The sequence below is a fragment of the Tenrec ecaudatus genome, chromosome 3 (genome assembly GCF_050624435.1).
Source record: "Tenrec ecaudatus isolate mTenEca1 chromosome 3, mTenEca1.hap1, whole genome shotgun sequence".
NCBI lineage: Eukaryota > Metazoa > Chordata > Mammalia > Afrosoricida > Tenrecidae > Tenrec > Tenrec ecaudatus.
In genome coordinates, this window is record NC_134532.1 from 133,920,095 (window position 1) to 133,938,192 (window position 18,098).

The 18,098-nt window shown below is 47.3% G+C and overlaps 1 protein-coding gene across 5 annotated transcripts in view; it reads left to right on the top strand.

Annotated features, from left to right (window-relative positions):
• FAM13A (family with sequence similarity 13 member A) overlaps positions 1 to 18,098 on the top strand; it is a 313,755-nt gene that overhangs the window by 275,792 nt on the left and 19,865 nt on the right. For all 5 annotated transcript variants that reach the window (XM_075544017.1, XM_075544018.1, XM_075544019.1 and 2 more), the window contains 6 exons: positions 251 to 398; positions 8,570 to 8,783; positions 9,365 to 9,503; positions 10,434 to 10,515; positions 12,049 to 12,269; positions 12,908 to 12,991. In XM_075544017.1, coding sequence (XP_075400132.1) covers positions 251 to 398; positions 8,570 to 8,783; positions 9,365 to 9,503; positions 10,434 to 10,515; positions 12,049 to 12,269; positions 12,908 to 12,991 — 888 coding nt within the window. The remainder of the gene's footprint in view (positions 1 to 250; positions 399 to 8,569; positions 8,784 to 9,364; positions 9,504 to 10,433; positions 10,516 to 12,048; positions 12,270 to 12,907; positions 12,992 to 18,098) is intronic.

An 18,098-nucleotide genomic window follows, 5' to 3' on the forward strand; every position in this document is an offset into this window, starting at 1 on the left:
CAGCCCCAGGACGTCATCTTGTCTCTCTCAGAGAAGAAAAGTTACAAGAGAGCAAGCAGATGGACGGTGGCTCTCTGCCTGCAAGTGACCAGCTAGGATCCAAGAAGCATCCGGGCCATGGTTTTGATTTCTGTGCCGGGTGCATCCACGGCTCGGGCTTGGGAGGTTTCATCCAGGCGTGGAGTTAATGCAGGCGTGTTGGAGTTTTGATGAGCAGTCGGGATTTGGGGACATTGTGCTGTTATTGCAGAGCTCCACAATGAAGATCCAGGAACATTCCAGCCTCCCGGACACCAAACTGCCACGGAATCAAGATCCAGACAGCCAGCAGGAGAGCTTTGTCCCGGAGGTGCCCCAGCTGGACCTGACTGCATTGTGTGATGAGCCAAGCTGGGAAGGTAGGATCCTCTGCTGGGAGGGGGGGGGGGATGGAAGCTTGATTTGCTATTGCAGAAGCACGGATGAATATCCCTATATGAGAGCCGAGTGGGGATGCATGGGTGCGAGTGAGCATTGTGCACGCAGACAGAAGTAGCTGCGTTTCTAAATGACTGCAAGACCGTTTCCCTGGTATCGGAATGCATTGCGAAAATATGGTCACCTGTTATCAAATGGTCACCTTGCTGTCCTCTTATGTGTGTTTGTTTTCTTTTGAACTCACCAGGAGGGTGTGTGTGTGTGTGTGTGTGTGTGTGTGTGTGTGTGTGTGTGTGTGTGTGTGTGTCTCAGTGGTTATGCACCCCCCTGCATCTGTTTCTGAAAAGATGACCGTGCCACCCTCAGAAGCTCTGTGGGCAGTCCTGCTCTGCCCTGCCGGGGCCTCTCTGAGTTGAAACCCACTCCGCAGCAGTCGGCTTGGTTGGTTTTTGTTTTTCTTTTTAGTACCAGCAGAACGGGGTCAATGCACTTAGGATTTCCTCTTTCACTGTCACTACCACCTTCCAGCTCCAAGATGCCAACCGTCTACCTCCTTTCTGAAATTTCCTTCCCATTCGTCAAGAAAGACGTTTTGTTTGGTTTTACTTTGCTTCTAGGTTTTGTTTTTATGAGTCGATTTTTTTTTCCATCCACTTCAGCAAGCATTGAGGATTTGCTTATCAAAGAGAGGATAGGATAAAAGTGCCTCTTGTTAGACAATCTGTCGAGTGTTTTAGATTTTTTTTTCCCTAGAGGTTTTTGGTGTAAATGCTGTAAATTTACTTCTGAGGAGGAGATGATGCTTATCTTGTCAAAACTGAAAGACTGTATGCCAGGGAGGATCTCCCAGCAGTCGCCGATGCGTATGCTTTCCTTAGACAGTGTCTGCATCTAGACCTGCAGCCGTCCGTATCCACGGCGAGAGCCAGTGGGCCCCAGACTGCCGGGCACATGTGTCTGTGCAAGGGACGCGCAGCATGCGTGTTTGAAGGCTGCAAAGACACGGCAACCGGGTTCCTGAAGCAGCAAGAGTGCCCTAACAGAATGACCGAGCAGGGAAACACAGCTATGAAAACGCAGTCCTTCCCTTTCCAACAGCCTTCGGATTACTGTTCCATTCCCAGTTTGTGTTTTTGTTTTGTTTCCTTTTTTTTAAAGTGGAGAGTACTGGTTCCATTGATGATCTTACTGAGGAACCCCAAGGTGAGGTAAAAAACAGGGAAAGGGAGTGACTCCATCGTGCCCCTCACATCTGGAGCCCCTGCGAGCACTGCTTCTTTATTCCCGTTCTCTTTGGTCCTCCTGGCAGTTTAAGACAGGGCTTCCAGTTCTCCTCCCCTACTAGGCAAGTGATCTGAAATCGGATCGGATCTTCTCTCAACCCACTGAGGAACAAACCAAACCAGGTTTTTGTGTGTTGCAATGTTTGTTTTCAATGACATCTTCCTGAATGGTCTTTTGTGTTCTTGTGTTGTTTCACGCACTTTGAAATAAATAGTCACATGGTGTCAGTTATTTAATTCATACATTAAAAACAACCAGAAAATAAAATCACATAGTTTTCCCTGTTGCCCAAATATAAGAGGGGCTCAGTGGGCGGGAATCAATCATAATTGGATTTCAAGAATATGAAATTCCCCATGTAATTACCATAAGCTCTACCTAAAAATAAAGATATTTTTTTTGTTAGAATTCAAATGACCTACATTATCTTGATGATTTATTCAATAAAGGCTCAGGTAGATTCTTCCTCCTTCTCCTGAGATGAGCTCAGTTGGTTATTTTTTATTTTGGCTTATGATAAATCTAGTCTTTCTTCCCAGAGCACTTAAGGAAGTTAGTTCACATATAAGCTGAATATGCTTTCTAGAGTAGGTGAAAGCCAATTTATAGTATCCATGAAATGGTTTCATTACTCAATGTAAAGAGTGTCCTCCAAGGGAAGCGGTAATATCAAAGAAGCGAGCAGTCTTTGTTTGAATAGGGGAAGGTAGATGGAATAAAAAAGATGGCTGGGAAAAAATACATTACATTTCAATAGCTTTAGGAATGGGGATTGTATTATCCATGTAATGTATAACTTTGCTTCTTTGATTTTGTCTGTGTGTGTTGGGGGATCAAATTACTGCCATTTGTTACTGAATTTGCATATGTAAAAATTTACATGGATACAATTCATTCAAGGTCAGTTTTGATCATTTTTGTTACTATTTTCAGTGACCATTTAAAAATTACCTATCATGTATGCTTGTATATAAGCCGAGTTTTTCCAGCACATTTTTAATGCAGTTCTTGTGGTAAAATTAGGTGCCTCGGCTGATACTCGAGTCAGCTTATACTCGAGTACATATTGTGTTTATTTTCCATTTCTATGATACATTTTTACAGTAGTAATATAGTTGTAAGCATAGTAGAAATAAAGTAATCTTTGAATAAAAAGGAGTTAAACTGAAAGCAGTAAATGCAGTCACTTAAAACCCACACCAATTTTTTATAGCTTCAGAAAGAAGCAAACAAAATGGCCTGTTTCCAGTAGGAAATAAACTTGGCACTGATTTAAACTATGAGTGTGAGACCAATGGCAGCAAGATACACAGATAGAAGTAGCTGTCAACACAAACGACCCGAGAGTCTGTCTGTCACCCCAGTCTCTAAACGTCTGTCTCGATGATTTGGGCCTTTGACGTTGACCTGATATCTTCTCAGAGAAGTGGAAAGGGTGGAAAGCAATCAGCCAGGAGGACTTAGTCACTGACAAAGCAACTACACTTCGCTGTGTAGATACATGGAGCAGAGCCAAGTCTAATGGGCATATAATCATTAATAAAGCCTTTAGTCCTATGTAGCTATTAGTGATGAATATGAAGCTCGGAACCTGATGGCAAAGTGGGCTGTGAGTTGGGTTGCTAACCTTACAAGTTCAGCAGTGCTCTGTGGAACAAGGTGGGGTTTCCAGCTCCAGTGATGTATAGTCTCAGAAACTCATAGGGGCAGCTCTACTCTGTCCTAAAGAGTCTCCATGAGTCAGAATTGGATCTCAGCATATTTGGTTTGGGTTTTATATGAAGCCATTGAGGGTGTGCTTATTAAGTTTCCAAGGAAGGGCATCGCAGAGCAGAAGTTATGATATTTAAGGTTTGGGCTGTTGAGGAAGGTTCTCAGTCCAACAGTTGCAAGAGAGCACTTGAACGCTTGAATAGGGAGCCCTGGTGGTACAGGGGGTTGTACCCTGGGCTGCTTCCAGCAAGACCTGCAGTTGGAAACTACCGACTACTCTGAGAGAGAAAGAGGAGGTTTTCTACTCCCGTCAGAACTGACCATCTTGGAAACTCACACAGGCAGTTCTGTGAGGTTGCTATGAGTCAAAAACAGACCCAGTCAGTCGCAGTGAGTTTGTGTCTTCAATTGTTTTGGGTGCTGTGGGCTAGGCGTTATTAGGTTGCTAACTGCAAGGTCAGTGGTTTACACCCACCAGGTGCTCTGTAGCAGAAAAAATGAGGCTGGCTGCTGTCATAAAGATTTAGTCTCAGAAACCCTGTATGGAGTCACTATGAATTAGAATCAGCTTGATGGTAAGGGGATTGGTTTTTTTTCTTTGGGGGAAGAAAAGGTGTAGAAAAGGGTTTCCTTATTTTTCTCCCCACCCTCCCCCCCAATAAAGACCCTTCCTATGAGACACACATCATTCTGTCTCCAAGTGTGCACGTGTTTCCCAGCACCCAAGTGACCACCTCCAAAGATAGTTATGAAATTATGCCAAGTAGCAATGGCCCTAAATAATATATACTTGGAAATAAAATGTGGAAATCATCAGCTCCCTTAATTTTGTGCAGATTTCTTAGGAATAAGTCATCTGAGGTGGCCCTGTGGTGCAGTAAGTAGACACCGGCAGCTAGTAGGGACTAGCTAAGTCCGCTGACCACATTAGCATTGCTCTCCCTCTCTGTACTGGGACCGTCCTTTATTTTCACATGCACTGTCCTAGGGGAATCGGTCCACTCCCAAGACCTAATCTGTTTGATTACTTGAATTGCAAGCATTCACTTTTTATCTGTTGTTTTCTGTGGTGGTGTCAGCTGACCCGAGTAGATTAATATTTACGAGGAAGACGTGCTGCACGTACACACAGAGTTAAGTGATGAAAGCTCATGGCTTAACTGAAAACTGCTGTCCCCAGAGAATCCTGATGGAGCTAAGAACACACGTTCATGTTGGTTGGTGCTTGAAGATGAAAGTCCCCTTTGGAGCTTCAGAGCTTCCCTCTTTCCCCTTTGAATACTTTCCCTGCAATGTCCTTAGCAGTTTCACGGCTCTCGAATTCGGCTAAAGTAGAAAAAGATGTCCCAAACCAGGAGGTGGGAGTGGTCAGTGGCTAGCATTGAGTCCAGTGAATTCAGACACTGGCTCCCTCGGCAGGTAATGCTTTTGGACAGACTGCCGTGTGTCCTGTTGTCCGTGCTTTGTGCTTGTTTTTCTAGTTGAGTGCCAAAACATGAAATAGCCTCATGTGATTAGATCATTCCAAACTAAAACTGGCAAGGAGTGCATTGTATTGATTGTTCAGTTCGATTGGACTACATTTACAAGCAATTTCATAGCTCTTTGCGATGGAGCCTTCAATGGTATGATGTAAAGAATAAAAGAAAAGAGGGAAATCCTGAGCATGACTTGTGGCACAGGAGAGACATGTCACTTCTGTTCTATATGCAGACACCTCCCCATTTTGCTAAAGTTGAAATTCACAATGGAGTTACATGTCTCACGACCTTATTCAGAAGGAGCTCAGCTCTGCATTTCATATTGACCACCGTGACATTGGGAACACAGCCCACTGGGGGCTTTTGGCAGTGACAACCCTCACTCCCTGCCACAGAGCCGATTCTGGCTCACAGTGACCCTATAGGGCAGGTAAAGTGCCCCCTCCCCCCCTGGGAGTGCCGAAGGCTGTGACTCTTTCCGGAAGTAAAAAGCCCGTCTTTCTCTCAAGGAGCAGCGGCTAGTGGTTTCCAGCTGCTGACCTGGTGGCTGGCAGCCCTACACGTGACCTCCATGCCGCCAGTGTTCCTCTCTGACAGGAAAGTGCTTGCCAACTACAAAACTCCAGGTTTGTCAGCCACAAAGCATCACACGGCCACATACATATTCATATTTCCTTCTCGAAGGACGTTTCCATGAGTAGAAATGGCAAACCAGCCAGCAGAGCCGTGCGCCTGTATCCACAGCAAACTTAGATGCCCTCTACGCCCAAAAAACCTGTTTGCCCGCCCCTGCCCCCACTTCCCCAGCTTGTTTTGCTCCTTCGCCATTCTGCCCTGGCCATGCCAGCCCTTTCCCTGGCCTGGCCCAATAGACCTAATCCCTGTAGGAATGACTGCGGCCTTAGGAAACATCATGAAATCAAAAGTGCGATGTGGTCAGTTTATTCTGTTTTCTGAGACTGAAGAGGTAAACCACCCCCACCCCACCCACAGTCCTTTCTTCTCCTCAACTCTCTCTCTTCTTCATCTCTTGAACCTTGTTTTGTTTTGTTTTTCAATCTGGGCTGCTCATATCTGAACCCTGCTGCTTAGGAGGCGCAGGCCAACAGCATGAGTGCAAAGGATGGAGCTGCTCCTGCTGGCCTCCAGCTACATTCCTCGCCCTAACTACATACTCGTTTGTCTCTTTTTGAGTCCCAGTTGCTAAGAAGTTGTTTTCATGCTGCTCTCTGTCCCCAGTATTGCGTCATCACCTCAGTCCCTACAGGATTTGTTTTTCCTTAAAATCGGAAAAGCTGAGGACCTCATTCCCCCTTGAGTTTTAAGCTTTGTGAATGTACGGGCCCCTTTCTCCTAAGAAGCTGTGGGCATCTTTAAGTTTCCCTCAGCCTCCCTTATGGAAGCACTCAATGAATTGCATTTAGACCAGGATGGAAGTCAGGAGACCTGGCTCCTGGTCCCATCAGTTGTCATTGATTCTTAGGCAAATCTCTAAACCTTCTTTCATTTCTGTGTCTTTGTCTACACTCTGTTGGGGGATCTGGGAATAAAGACGGCGTGTAGTTCTGCACATTAAAATCACCCGGACAGCTTCTCAAGGGGCGTGTGTGTGTGTGTGTGTGTGTGTGTGTGTGTGTGTGTGGCGCGTATGGGAAGCATCCTGGTGGCACTTCGGTTAGGCACTGAAAGTTGGACTCACTGCAAGGCTGGAAGTTCAAACAACCAGCTGCTCTGTTGCAGACAGGTGATGTTGTCTGTGCCCCTGAAGGTTTATGGTCTTAGAAACTGTATGGGGCCACTGTGAATCAGGACCAACTGGATGACAGTGGATTTCATTGCAAATCTATGTCTTCACCTAAATACTCTGTCTAATTGGCTGGGGTGAGGCCCTGTGTAGTGGCAGTTATTTAAATCTCCTCCCGTGAGTCTCATACACACAGGGTTGAGAATCACTGTTGTTGTTGTTGTTCCATGCCATCGAGTTGGTTCCAACTCATAGAAACCCTGTGTCCGACAGAGCGGAACGCCGCCCTGTCCCAAGCCATCCTCGCAGTCGTTTTGAGGTTTGAGCCCACTGTTGCATCCTCTGTGTCAATATACCTTGTTGAGGATCTTCTTCTTCCCAGCTTCCCCTCTAAGTTTACCAAGCATGAAGTCCTTTTCCAAGGACTGATCTCTTCTGATAACATGTCCAAAATGTTTTAAAAGAATTCTCACAATCTCGCCTTTAAGGAACATTCTTGCTGTACTTCTTTTTTTTTTCCTCTTGCTGTGCTTCTTACAGGACAGATCTGTTCGTTCTTTTGGCAGTCCATGGTACTTTCACCATTCTTAGCCATAATTCAAATGCCAGGGTGTCACGAGGTCAATCTACCCAGCCTCACCTGGCTCTCATGGTCCACAGTTAAATGCAGCCTTCTTTTTAAACGCAAAGTGGTGAGGCAGTTAACACAATTGTGTAATAGCTAAAGGAACACCGGGTTGCTGATTCAGATTCCAGGAGTTCCAAAAGTGAAGGTCATGCCCAAACCCCAGTGTGTTGTAAATTACTACAATCCACAAGTGAATTTGAAGCGCAACAATTCTTTTACACGGAGTATATTACAAATGGTGTTCCATGTGTCATTTGAGATCTAGCAGCACATTCCACTGCCTAGAATTTTTTTATGAGGAAAGGGCTATCTTTAGGTGAGCCTTGTAGTAAACACATACAAATATTACCCTAGCTTCTCCCAGAAGGAGAGATTCCCTAAAACAATGTGTGTTGATTTTTCCTTTGCATTGGGATCTTCTTTGCTTTTTCTGACTAACAGACAGCCTCGTCTTATTTTGACTGCAGTCTTGGGCAACTGCTGACATTGCACATGCAAAAGGCATGAGTCTTAAACATGTGGATCCCAGGCATGAAGCAGAAGCACACAAAACCGTTTACAGAATGAACGAGATTGAAGTTGAGGTTGCAAACACCCTCCCCACCCCCCAAAAAAACAGGAGTTTGAAGACTGAACTAATTTCTCAGCTCCATCTTTGGTCACATGGATGCCTACGGCATGTCACTCATACAGGAAATCTGCCCTGTCCCCACCTGCTTGACTTTTCAGTAGTGGTCTCAGGTGAGAAAGTCTTTGTTAGGGTCCCTTGCCTTGCCTCCCTTGCCTTCAAGGCTGTTCCTCGGACTCACACTCACTGCCCCCGAGTAGATTCCAATGCAGAGCGTCCCTGTACGCCAGTCTGGAAGGGCCCTGTGGGATTCTGGGACTGAGACTCTGCACGGGGGTGGAAAGCCTCACCAGGCTGCTGGGGAGGGGCAGTCTGCGGGGGAAGGACTCTATTGAAGTGAGGTGAATCAGGTAGTGAATATAAATAGACCTTGCCCTGTCGTGTTCCTTGGTTCTGAACTGCTGACTTTGTGCTTGGCAGACCACGAGGCCACCAGGGCTCCTGCTCCCCTGTTGATTTCTCCCTTGTTAGCAAGTGGGAATGAGGACAGGTGATAAAAATTGCCAGCTATATTGGTGACTTGGATTGGGGCACAGTGTCCCCACCCGGACCTTACATTTAAAGTGAGACATTATTCAACAGACAGCCACCAGGCTCTGAAAGCCCCCGAAGATGTAGGGAACCACGGTGCTCTGATGAGCAATGCTGACCTGTGGCCACTGCTTGTTTTCCAGAGTCCGGCCCGGCTTACTCCGAGTGGCAGCGGGAGACCCTCACCTCGGACGAAGCCCACGTCTCCCCACAGGCCAGCCGCCTGATTAGTCAGCTCCTCGATGAAGACAGCGATCCCATGCTCTCGCCCAGGTTTTATGCCTGTGGGCAGAGCAGGCAATACCTGGACGACACAGAAGTGCCTCCTTCGCCCCCCAATTCCCATTCTTTCATGAGGTGTGTTGTTTTCCCCTCCTGACCAGCACCATCTCACCACATTAGAAAGGGTAGGAGGAGTGCCATTATACCTGGTCATTCTTTTATTAGGGTCATCTCAGTCCTGAGGGGGAACATTCTCTGGCCCAGGCCACAGGTTCGGTTGTACTTTTGCTGTAGTAGAAATGTGGCCCAATTATACCAGCGCCTATAGAATGTCCACTAGCACCTCTTTCTAAGGCTCTCGGATTTCCCTTGTGGGCTTCCTGGCACGCATGTCAGAATGACTGATCACATGGCTGATACTTCTAGCTGTCGCCTACAGCTACAAATATCACATGTTTAATAGGTGACGACATGCATAGTTCAAAGTCACAAAAATAATTTAAAAATTTGAGGGTAACATTTCCAACATGAGTAGGCAACTTTGTTTTATTCGACATCTCTCCTCCCACCATGGGGTGCCCCACATCTCCCTCCCTTGACATCTCTCCTCCCACCATGGGGTGCCCTACATCTCCCCTGCCTGCCCTGAAAGCCCATCCGTCAGAGGGCGGTCGCTTTGCTGGTAGCAAAGCTGACCCCAGCCGTGTCCGTTACAGGCAACGGAGCTCCTCTCTGGGTTCCTACGATGATGAGCAAGAGGACCTGACGCCTGCCCAGCTCACTCGGAGGATTCAGAGTCTTAAGAAGAAGATTCGAAAGTTTGAAGACAGGTTTGAAGAAGAGAAGAAGTACCGAGTAAGTGCCTGCTCTGGGGTGTTCCGCATGCCCATGCCAACAGTGCTGAGAAGTGCTTCTGAAAGGTCACCAGGGTAAGGGAGATCACTAGGGAAGGTTAAAACCAAAAGGCAATAAACACTGGGTGGTAAACATTGATAAATCTGAACCTTGTAGCAGCACTTTTCTTTTGTGAGTTAATCTTCATGAATAAATTGAAAGCCTGAGTCTACATTTTGTGAACTTATCAGTGAGCAAGAGTGGGGGGACTGGGGGTGAGGGTGGAACAGGAAAAAAATCCCTGAATAAAGTCTTTTGTTTGGTTCAAACTTACTTCAAGGTGATGTTCTTCTCAAATTTCATGAGTGCTTACCGTGTTCTACCCTCAGTTCCAGAAGAGTTGCCCAAGAAGGCCTTTTTCATGGCGGATGCAGAGTGTAAAACACTGCTTCCTGCTCCGTTAGCCTCACAAGTTCAACCCTACACACAACGCAAAGGGCTCTGGCGACCACGGACAGTGGTCCCTGATCACACCCCCACCAATTTGCCTCCAAGGAATTCCCAGAAACATCAAATGAACTCGCTAGAAAGGGTTGGCTGCTGGCCAACCGGTCAATTCGGGCTCCTGGTGGCCCATTCGTGCAGAGTTGAACTGTTCAACAGGGTTTGCAAGGCTCTGACCTTATGGAGAGAAATCGAAATCGCGAGACCTGTTTTCCAAGATGACTCTGGGTGGGTTCCCACCTTTGGCCTGGCAATGCTATTCTCAGCAGTTCTCGTCATCTGGGGAATGAATTCGTACCTGTGAAGTTTATTATGAGCGACTCGGGTGGGTTTCTGTTCAGAGAGATGAGACGCAGCTTCCTTTCTGTTTAAAATGAACTTGCTCGGGAAACCGTTCTCTTTCCTGCCCCAGTTCCAAAACATTGACTCTCCAATTCCTTTATCCAGCCTTCCCACAGTGACAAAGCAGCCAATCCGGAGGTCTTGAGATGGATGAACGACCTTGCCAAATTCCGGAAACAGCTGAAAGGTAGGTAAAGGTCAGGAATGGTAAGCCATTTCTATATTGTAAGTAGATGCAAAATCCACCATCTGCCCTCATCCCAGGATAGTCCAGAGAAGATAGGCTCCTTGAAGATTCATTCTGTTGCTCTCAGCTGGTCAGAATGACCACCCTCACCCCCACCCCTGATCTCAGCCACTGGATGACCTACATCAATTAGACGCAAACTCTACGCCAGCTCTCTTTTGCCACCATTAAATTGATTCCCACCCACCACAATGCTATAGACTAGAGTAGAGCGTCTCCATAGGTTCTAAGAGGCTCCTTTACAAGGAGCCCTGGTGGTGTAGTGGTTATGCATTGGGCTGCAATCTGCCACATTGGTAGTTCAAAAACACCAGCCTCTTTATGGGAGAAAGACGGAGAGTTCTATTCCTGTAGAGAGTTAAAGCCGTGGAAACTCACAAGGCCAGTAATCCCATTTCTTATGGGGATGCTGTGATCAGTGTTGACTTGACACCAGAGTTTGGTTTTTTAACTCTTACTGTCGCATTTCTCTCTCCTACAATGTAGATGCGTGGTTCGAGCTGCCCACCTTGTGAGTAGCAGCCTGGTGCATAACCTGCTGTGCCAGCAGTGGCTCCTTGCCAGACCCCTACAGTTCTCTAAATCATAACATTAACAATAGTTTCAAATGACCACTTACCAAAGACCCATTTAATCTAAAGCTCTATTTGCTTGTTGTTAGATAAAGAAAAGACATAGAAATACAGGGAACTTTCAAAAAGTGCGTGGGAAAATGCAATGAAAAGATGGGTTTTTTACATGAACTTTTGGAGCCCCCTCAGGCACCGAAAGTTCTGTAAAGGGTTTCTGTCCAGTCCCTCAAAGAGTTTGCTATCGTTTAGGGAGAAAGGCACAACTAAATAGAATCCATGGTGAAAATAATTTCTGCGTCAGGTATATAAATTGTACAGGCAAAGTTGGCTGGAAGTTGGTGGTTTGATCCATACCCAAACCACCAAACTTAGTGCCATCCAGTTAATTTGAACTCATAACGAGCGGACGGCACAGGACAGAACCGCCCCTGTGGGTTTCCAAGACTGTATTCTACTCAAGTAGCAAGCTTTGTCTTTCTCTGATGCAGTGCCTGGTGGTTTCAAACTGCTGACCTTGGGTTTAGCAGCCCAGCTTGCAACCCACTCTGCCACCAGGGCTCCTCATTTGGTCCATAGATAAAGACGAAGGTAACAAAGTATCTGCCACATCCTGCAAACAGCGAACAGCTTAGTGTGGGTAAAGAATGGATGGACAAAGAAATGGAGCTTTCTCAGGAGTAAGGGTTAGGGAAGTGCACCAGGTGAACCCAAGATGATACTATCATTCTCTTGGGTTTTGCATAACAGCCTGAAGATTGCCACTGACATTATAATTAGGTCGTCTGCGGAGGGGGGGGTGCAAACTGGTGGCACGCAGTAATTACTGATACCACAGAAGAACAACTGGGGCTCAGCCGGCATCCATTCTCATAGGTTTCCACCCTCACATCTTCTCATCTAGAATCAAAACTAAAGATCTCTGAAGAGGACCTGACCCCCCGGATGCGGCAGCGGAGCAACACCCTCCCCAAGAGTTTCGGTTCCCAGCTGGAGAAAGAAGAAGAGAAGAAGCCAGAAGTGGTGGAGAAAGCAGTCAAGCCCAGCGTTGAAGCCACGCTGGGATCCATCCAGAGGAAGCTGCAGGAGAAGCGGGCCGAGAGCAGCCGGCCAGAGGACATTAAGGTACGAAGGGCCTGTGAGGGCCCCGTGCTGTCGGCTGACCCTGCGCCATGCGGCAGGCACTGAGACCGGGACACGGGAATCCATCGAGGCCTCCCACACCTTCAAACCAGCGCGCTTAGATTCCTGGACCAGCTGCGCAAACAACTGCAGTGTCTCTTGACCGGTGCTTTTGGGTTTTGTGCTACAAACAAACCAAACGCAGAAGACTCGATTTCAGGCCTTGCAGAACAGACTTGTGTGGTTTAATAGATATTTTAGGGCGTCTCTGAGGTGGAAGGATTCTAGACAAGCCTTTGGGACTGAGTAACCTGACACGAGGCCCGGGACTTAAGCCCCGGTGCCTTGCAGCCTGGCGCACCGCGCGCGGCATTCATCCCGCCTGTACAGGGAGAGGTGCCGCCTGGGGCTGTGCGTCCGTACTTTGAGCAAGGGCAGGACCCTATCATTCTGCTTTCCCACCAGCTTTCCGAAGCCCCCGTGATAGCCAATGCCTCTGTGGAGGCTAGAGAGAGATGGACAGAACTCTGGTATGGGGATTTTGTTTTGTTTTCTCTAGGAAGTTTTGTTAGCCTGAGAGCAAAGTTGAAATACTAATACCTGTGTCCCCCTCTTTCACGCTGCCCCCGGCGTTCACACAGGATATGACCAAGGACCAGATCGCCAATGAGAAAGTGGCTCTGCAGAAAGCACTGCTGTGTTATGAAAGCATCCACGGCCGGCCGGTATGTGAGCGGATGATTCCTTGAGGGAGGGAGGAGCTGTTCTGGTTTGGGAACTGGAGTTTGGATGCTCAATGTCTTGCAAATGGAGTGTCCTACTGTTTGCTTTTACTCTGAAGATAAAGGTGATGGCTAAGAATGTCTATTTAGGGATGGGGATGGGGGAAGGGGAATTGGTATTTTAACCAGCAAATTCGATTCCCGTTCCACGATTCATACACAGATTGTTGTTGTGACTCCCCCAAATGTGCCAGCACTCTCGCCTGGTCCCTCCGGCCCTCCTTCTGTCCAGCCTGTGTCTCTGGCCCACCGTGCTTTCTCATGGCTGCTTTGGGCTGCAGGTGGACCATTTCCTCTCTGTCCTTGAGTGCTTTCAAGGGGCATCTTCCTTATGAGTGTCATTGTTTATTTTACAAGCCAATCTGTTAGGGGGCCGGAAGGTGGTCTCAGAGAGCTGCTTCTGTTTTAGGTGGAAGGGCATTTTTAGGGAGATCATTTCAGGGGTTCCTCTAGTCTACCAAACCAATCATCCCGGCCTTTGTTAAGAATCTGAGTTTTGTTCTACATTATACTTGCATTGCGACTGGGGTCCTCTATTGTGTCCTTGGTCCGTGAGGTTGGTAGTGGTAGCCGGGCACCATCAGATTCTTCTCATCTCAGGTTCGAAGAGGTTATGATTTGTGGGGAACATTGGTCCAGTGGCCTGATTTGTTCCTTGAACCTCTGGTTCCCTTCACTTGCCTTTGCTCCAGATGGGAAGAGACCAATAACTTGTCTCATAGATGACCACTCTCAAGCGCTTAAGATCCCAAAACTAATCACCAAGCTAGCAGGCAGAACATTTTCTTTAAAAACTAGATTATGACAATTAGCCTAGTTGTTCAGGAGACTATGGTCCTGAAGTTTTAAACTCAGCAAACCAATCCCATGAGGTGTGTGTTAGTCCAGGTAGACTAGAGAAAGAAATCAAGGGAGACTCACATGTGTATAAGAAAGAGCCTTATATTGAGAAAGCAACCCAGCCCAGTCCACCCAGTCCAGATCAATACGTCCAGTCCCATACGTCTGATATTAGCCCATATATCCCATTCCAATCTATAAATTTCTCTTCAGACTCACAAAACACATGCAATGATGCCGAATGCAGGAAGATCACAGGGGAAGCATCTCAGTGCCGGCGTGGGTCTCCAGGTGGCTCTTTCAGCTCCAGGGCTCCAGCGTGGCTCTGTGTGTATTGTCCAAAGGAATGTCTCGCAGGGAGTGAGCATGTGTTTCGCTTCCAGCGAGCTATTTGTCTTCGCAAAGCCACCAAATGAGGTCCTCAAGCTGCAACCTGATTAACAAGCTACACTCCACCCCTTCACTTTTAAGTCTCAAATTGGCAACAGGTTACGTAACTACCACAGGTGTTTGGATATATCTAGAAATTATCCTACCTGTGGCCCATTGGTGCTTCATTGTATATATAATGCCTTCATGATATATGCAGAATACACAAACATGCATATGCACATGCTCACAAAAATACCTATAGGGGTATGTACCCCACAGACTTTCCCGCACCCACATATCTACCTGGGTCACCACTCGCATATATTTTCCCTTATTATTACTGTTACAAAATTGCATATGTATAGCATTTACCTTACCCAAAAGAGCAAAGCCACTGCCATCGAGCGGATCATGACTCATAGTGAGCCTAGAGTAAAACTGTTGGCCGGGGTTTCTGAGGCTGTCAGTCTTTACAAGAGCAAAAAGACTCAGCTGTTTCCCCCAGGGAGCAGCCATCACCCCTTGTTAAAGAGTCTGCATCTTTCCCACTGAATGGATATTGATCCGTTGACCAAAATGGATGACTATTTTCTCCAGAACTAAACTTTCTGAAGCCTTAGCCAATAAGAAGTTTCCCTAGGCAGTATATCTTGAACTTAATTATGTTCCAAAGAAAATTAGTTTGCAACTAAAATTTAGTAACTAGGTTCCTATTTCCAACGGAGAAAGGGCCAAGGGGGTCAGTAAGGATCCGTGGAGCCGGAGAGACTGCTCTGTCTACAACTGCCCCTATCAGTGGCCACTCAGCTGTCTGGGCTCCAATTTTCTTATCTATAAAAAAATGAAGGCGGACTCTTTCTTACAAACGTGAAGGCTATACTTTAAAATTGTCCTTTGTGCAATGTAGTTGTGACCAGTATTGGTTCTTAAAGAAGTGCCGCTTGTCACTGAGAACTAACATTGTGAGGACTCTGGACCCTGGCCTTGCCTTTTCATGGGAACAGGAAGCATTTGCAGTCACTTGTTAGTCAGCAGGAGTTCATTGGCTGCTTACTTGTTAGCTGTAGGGGAGATAGGACAGGAGGCTGCTCTGCCCAGAGGAACTTGTAATCACAGCTCCTTGCTGTGGACGCTCCATAACCTCCTGGGGAGACTGTTGTCAAGCACCCAAGAAAACAAGGTCATACAAGAAGGTTTAAGGAAGTGAAGATTTAGGTTTTCAACGAACTTTTATATAGCCAAAAAGCACAGGTCTCTTATAGAAAGACTTAGTCTTTCCACTGAAAATAGCCTGTTTAATAAAAATAATGCACTAAACTTTACTGTCTGTGAGAACAGGGTGTCTGGGTTCTGCCCCCTTCACTGGGAACCTAACCCTTACCACCACAGAACATGGGACCTGTAAGTCCTGGATAATAAATCCTCCACAATATTGTGATTCTGAACTTGACAGTTTTAAATTAAACGGGGGGTGGGGGGATGGGGTGGCGAGTTGAGGCAGATGACGACTGCCTTTGCTGGCTTGTCCCTGCAGTGGAAAAATACTGACATGCTCGGATCGTGTCCGTGTCTCAGCCAAATGTTGTTTTGGATTTTGTAAAGGCATTGAACCAAACAGTAAATGCACTGGAGCTCCAATATGTTGTGAAACTCTGTCCTCCCTGCTGGAATACTGACAGCTCCCAGGTGAGGAACAGGATTCGTTCCTGGGTCTTTAGGAATTTGTAGCGAAGTGGGGCCCTCAGGTCCATACAGTTCTTCTGTAGCATTACTTTGATGTAAGAAAAGATTCAAAACCTTTTCATTCATTCAAAAGCCGCATAAGGGTAAATCAAGCGATTGTGGTGAGGAATTTGCTGCAAGCTGGGGCTGGCCCAGTTGTTTCTGAGAGTTGTCTGTGAGTTGACCTTTTGTAACGCGAGGCTGTTTGTGCTCAGAACCTGTAGCGGCAGAGCTGAGCCACCTTTAACAGGAGAGCACCCCCTCACCCCCCACCCCACACACACCCTGCACTTCAGGCACAGAGCCTCTGAGCAGAGAGCCCATCCAGGTCACAAGACCGTGAGGGAGATGCTGACAGGTGTGTATTTTCCTTCTTTAACTTTTCTTCTTTCCGATGTATAGATCCAAGTTGTGGCATGGATCTGCCCTCTGATGGGCTGGCTTCTTTGCCTAAGGCCTTCAATTAACTAGATATGAGAAAAAGCTCCCAGTTGCTTTCAAAACAGATGAAGCCGGCTGCCACTTCAGGGGTCTGGGGGTCTTAGCTGCGCTCAGCTGGGCAGTTTCTCCTTCCACCTGGACTGTGACAGTGCGCGGACACGGTGAGCCTGTCCATAGGCAAACCTAGATTCACTTTTGCGACTGTTGTGAACAGATTCGAGCTGAGTTTCCAGACTGAGCTTCACTAAGAAGAAAGGTCTGGCAATCTTCAGTCAAAACTCAGCCACTGAACACCCCACGGGTCACAGCAGTCCAGTCCACAACGAATCGTGGGGATGGTGCCTGTGGACCACACAGCAGTTTGTTTGCATGTATGTCTCGAAGGGTCCCTCTGAGCCGTAAAGCTGCCAGAAGGAGAAGATAAATTGAGTTGGAGCCTAGTGACCGTTGTTGTCTTGTCCTCAGCACTGAGTACACAGCAACGCTGCCCCCTTTATTTCCTGATAATAAGACACAGTGGCGTGGCTGAGCGTACATCAGCTAACAACAGAGAGCGAGGATCATATGTAGATTTAGCTTGAGGATTTAGATTTGAGTTTGAGCATGGCTGTGCTGACCGACTCGTTGGTTCCCCAGGTCGTTCAACCTTGCCCGTCTGGTTCTGAGGAGGAGGGGTGCAAGGCTGTGGAGTGTTGAACAATAAATGGTAGTTTTTACATCTGTTACAATGATAGGTTCTGCTCACCAAGGCTTGCTGCTCAGCGGCCGAGTCAGGAGAAAGATCGTTCGCTTCCAAGCGGATATGCACTAGGAGTTGTCCCTGCCGCGGGCCACTGCGGACTCGGCTCCCACTCTGGTGACCCTCGGGGTGTCAGGGGAACACTGTGCTCTCGAGGGCTTTTCAGTGGCTCCTTGTGGTTCGGAAGTAGATCAGCAGGCAGCTCTTTCAAGGTGCCGCAGAAAAGACTCAAACCTTTAGCTTTTCAGCGGCATCCAAGGACATGAGCCATTGCACACTCAGCAGCTCCTTCCACCCCTGCTGCCATCGGCTCTGTCCTGACTCAGGACTTCTCACAAGCGCTCCCTGCCCTCCACTCCATCCTGACTCATCGTGGCCCTAAGGACGGAACCGAGCTGCCTCTGTGGGTTTCCAGGACTCCAGACTCTACTGTCTCAGAGGACAGGAAGAAAATGCAGCAGGAAATGTGAGTGTGTTTTTTTATGATTGGGCCCAAGCCAGACTGCCCGTCCCTGGACCAGGATGCTCCTGCCTCCTCAGGAAAAGCAGGGTTCACTTGGTAGCTGGCCAGGTTGCAAATCCAAGAGAGACCTTTCCATGCCTAGCTCTCTGGTGCCATCATGGACCCTGGACTGTAAATAGCACTTGGGCAAACACAGAAGAGAAAGATGTGCTTCCAGAACTGACCTATCGTTACAAACCCTGGTTTCCCAGAGAAGCCGGAACTCTTGGCTCAAGGGTTTTTGCTGATTCTGCATCATCTGATGGAAACACTTTCAGAAGCACCGGCCAAATAGTTGTCTGCCGTTTCTGTAGCAGCGACATTGTTTTAACAAGACCACTTGCTTTACTCGGGCACCCTATGACACATTGATATGTGTACTGAAACCAGAAACACTTACGTGGACACTGGTACACGAGTAATTGCCAATTACT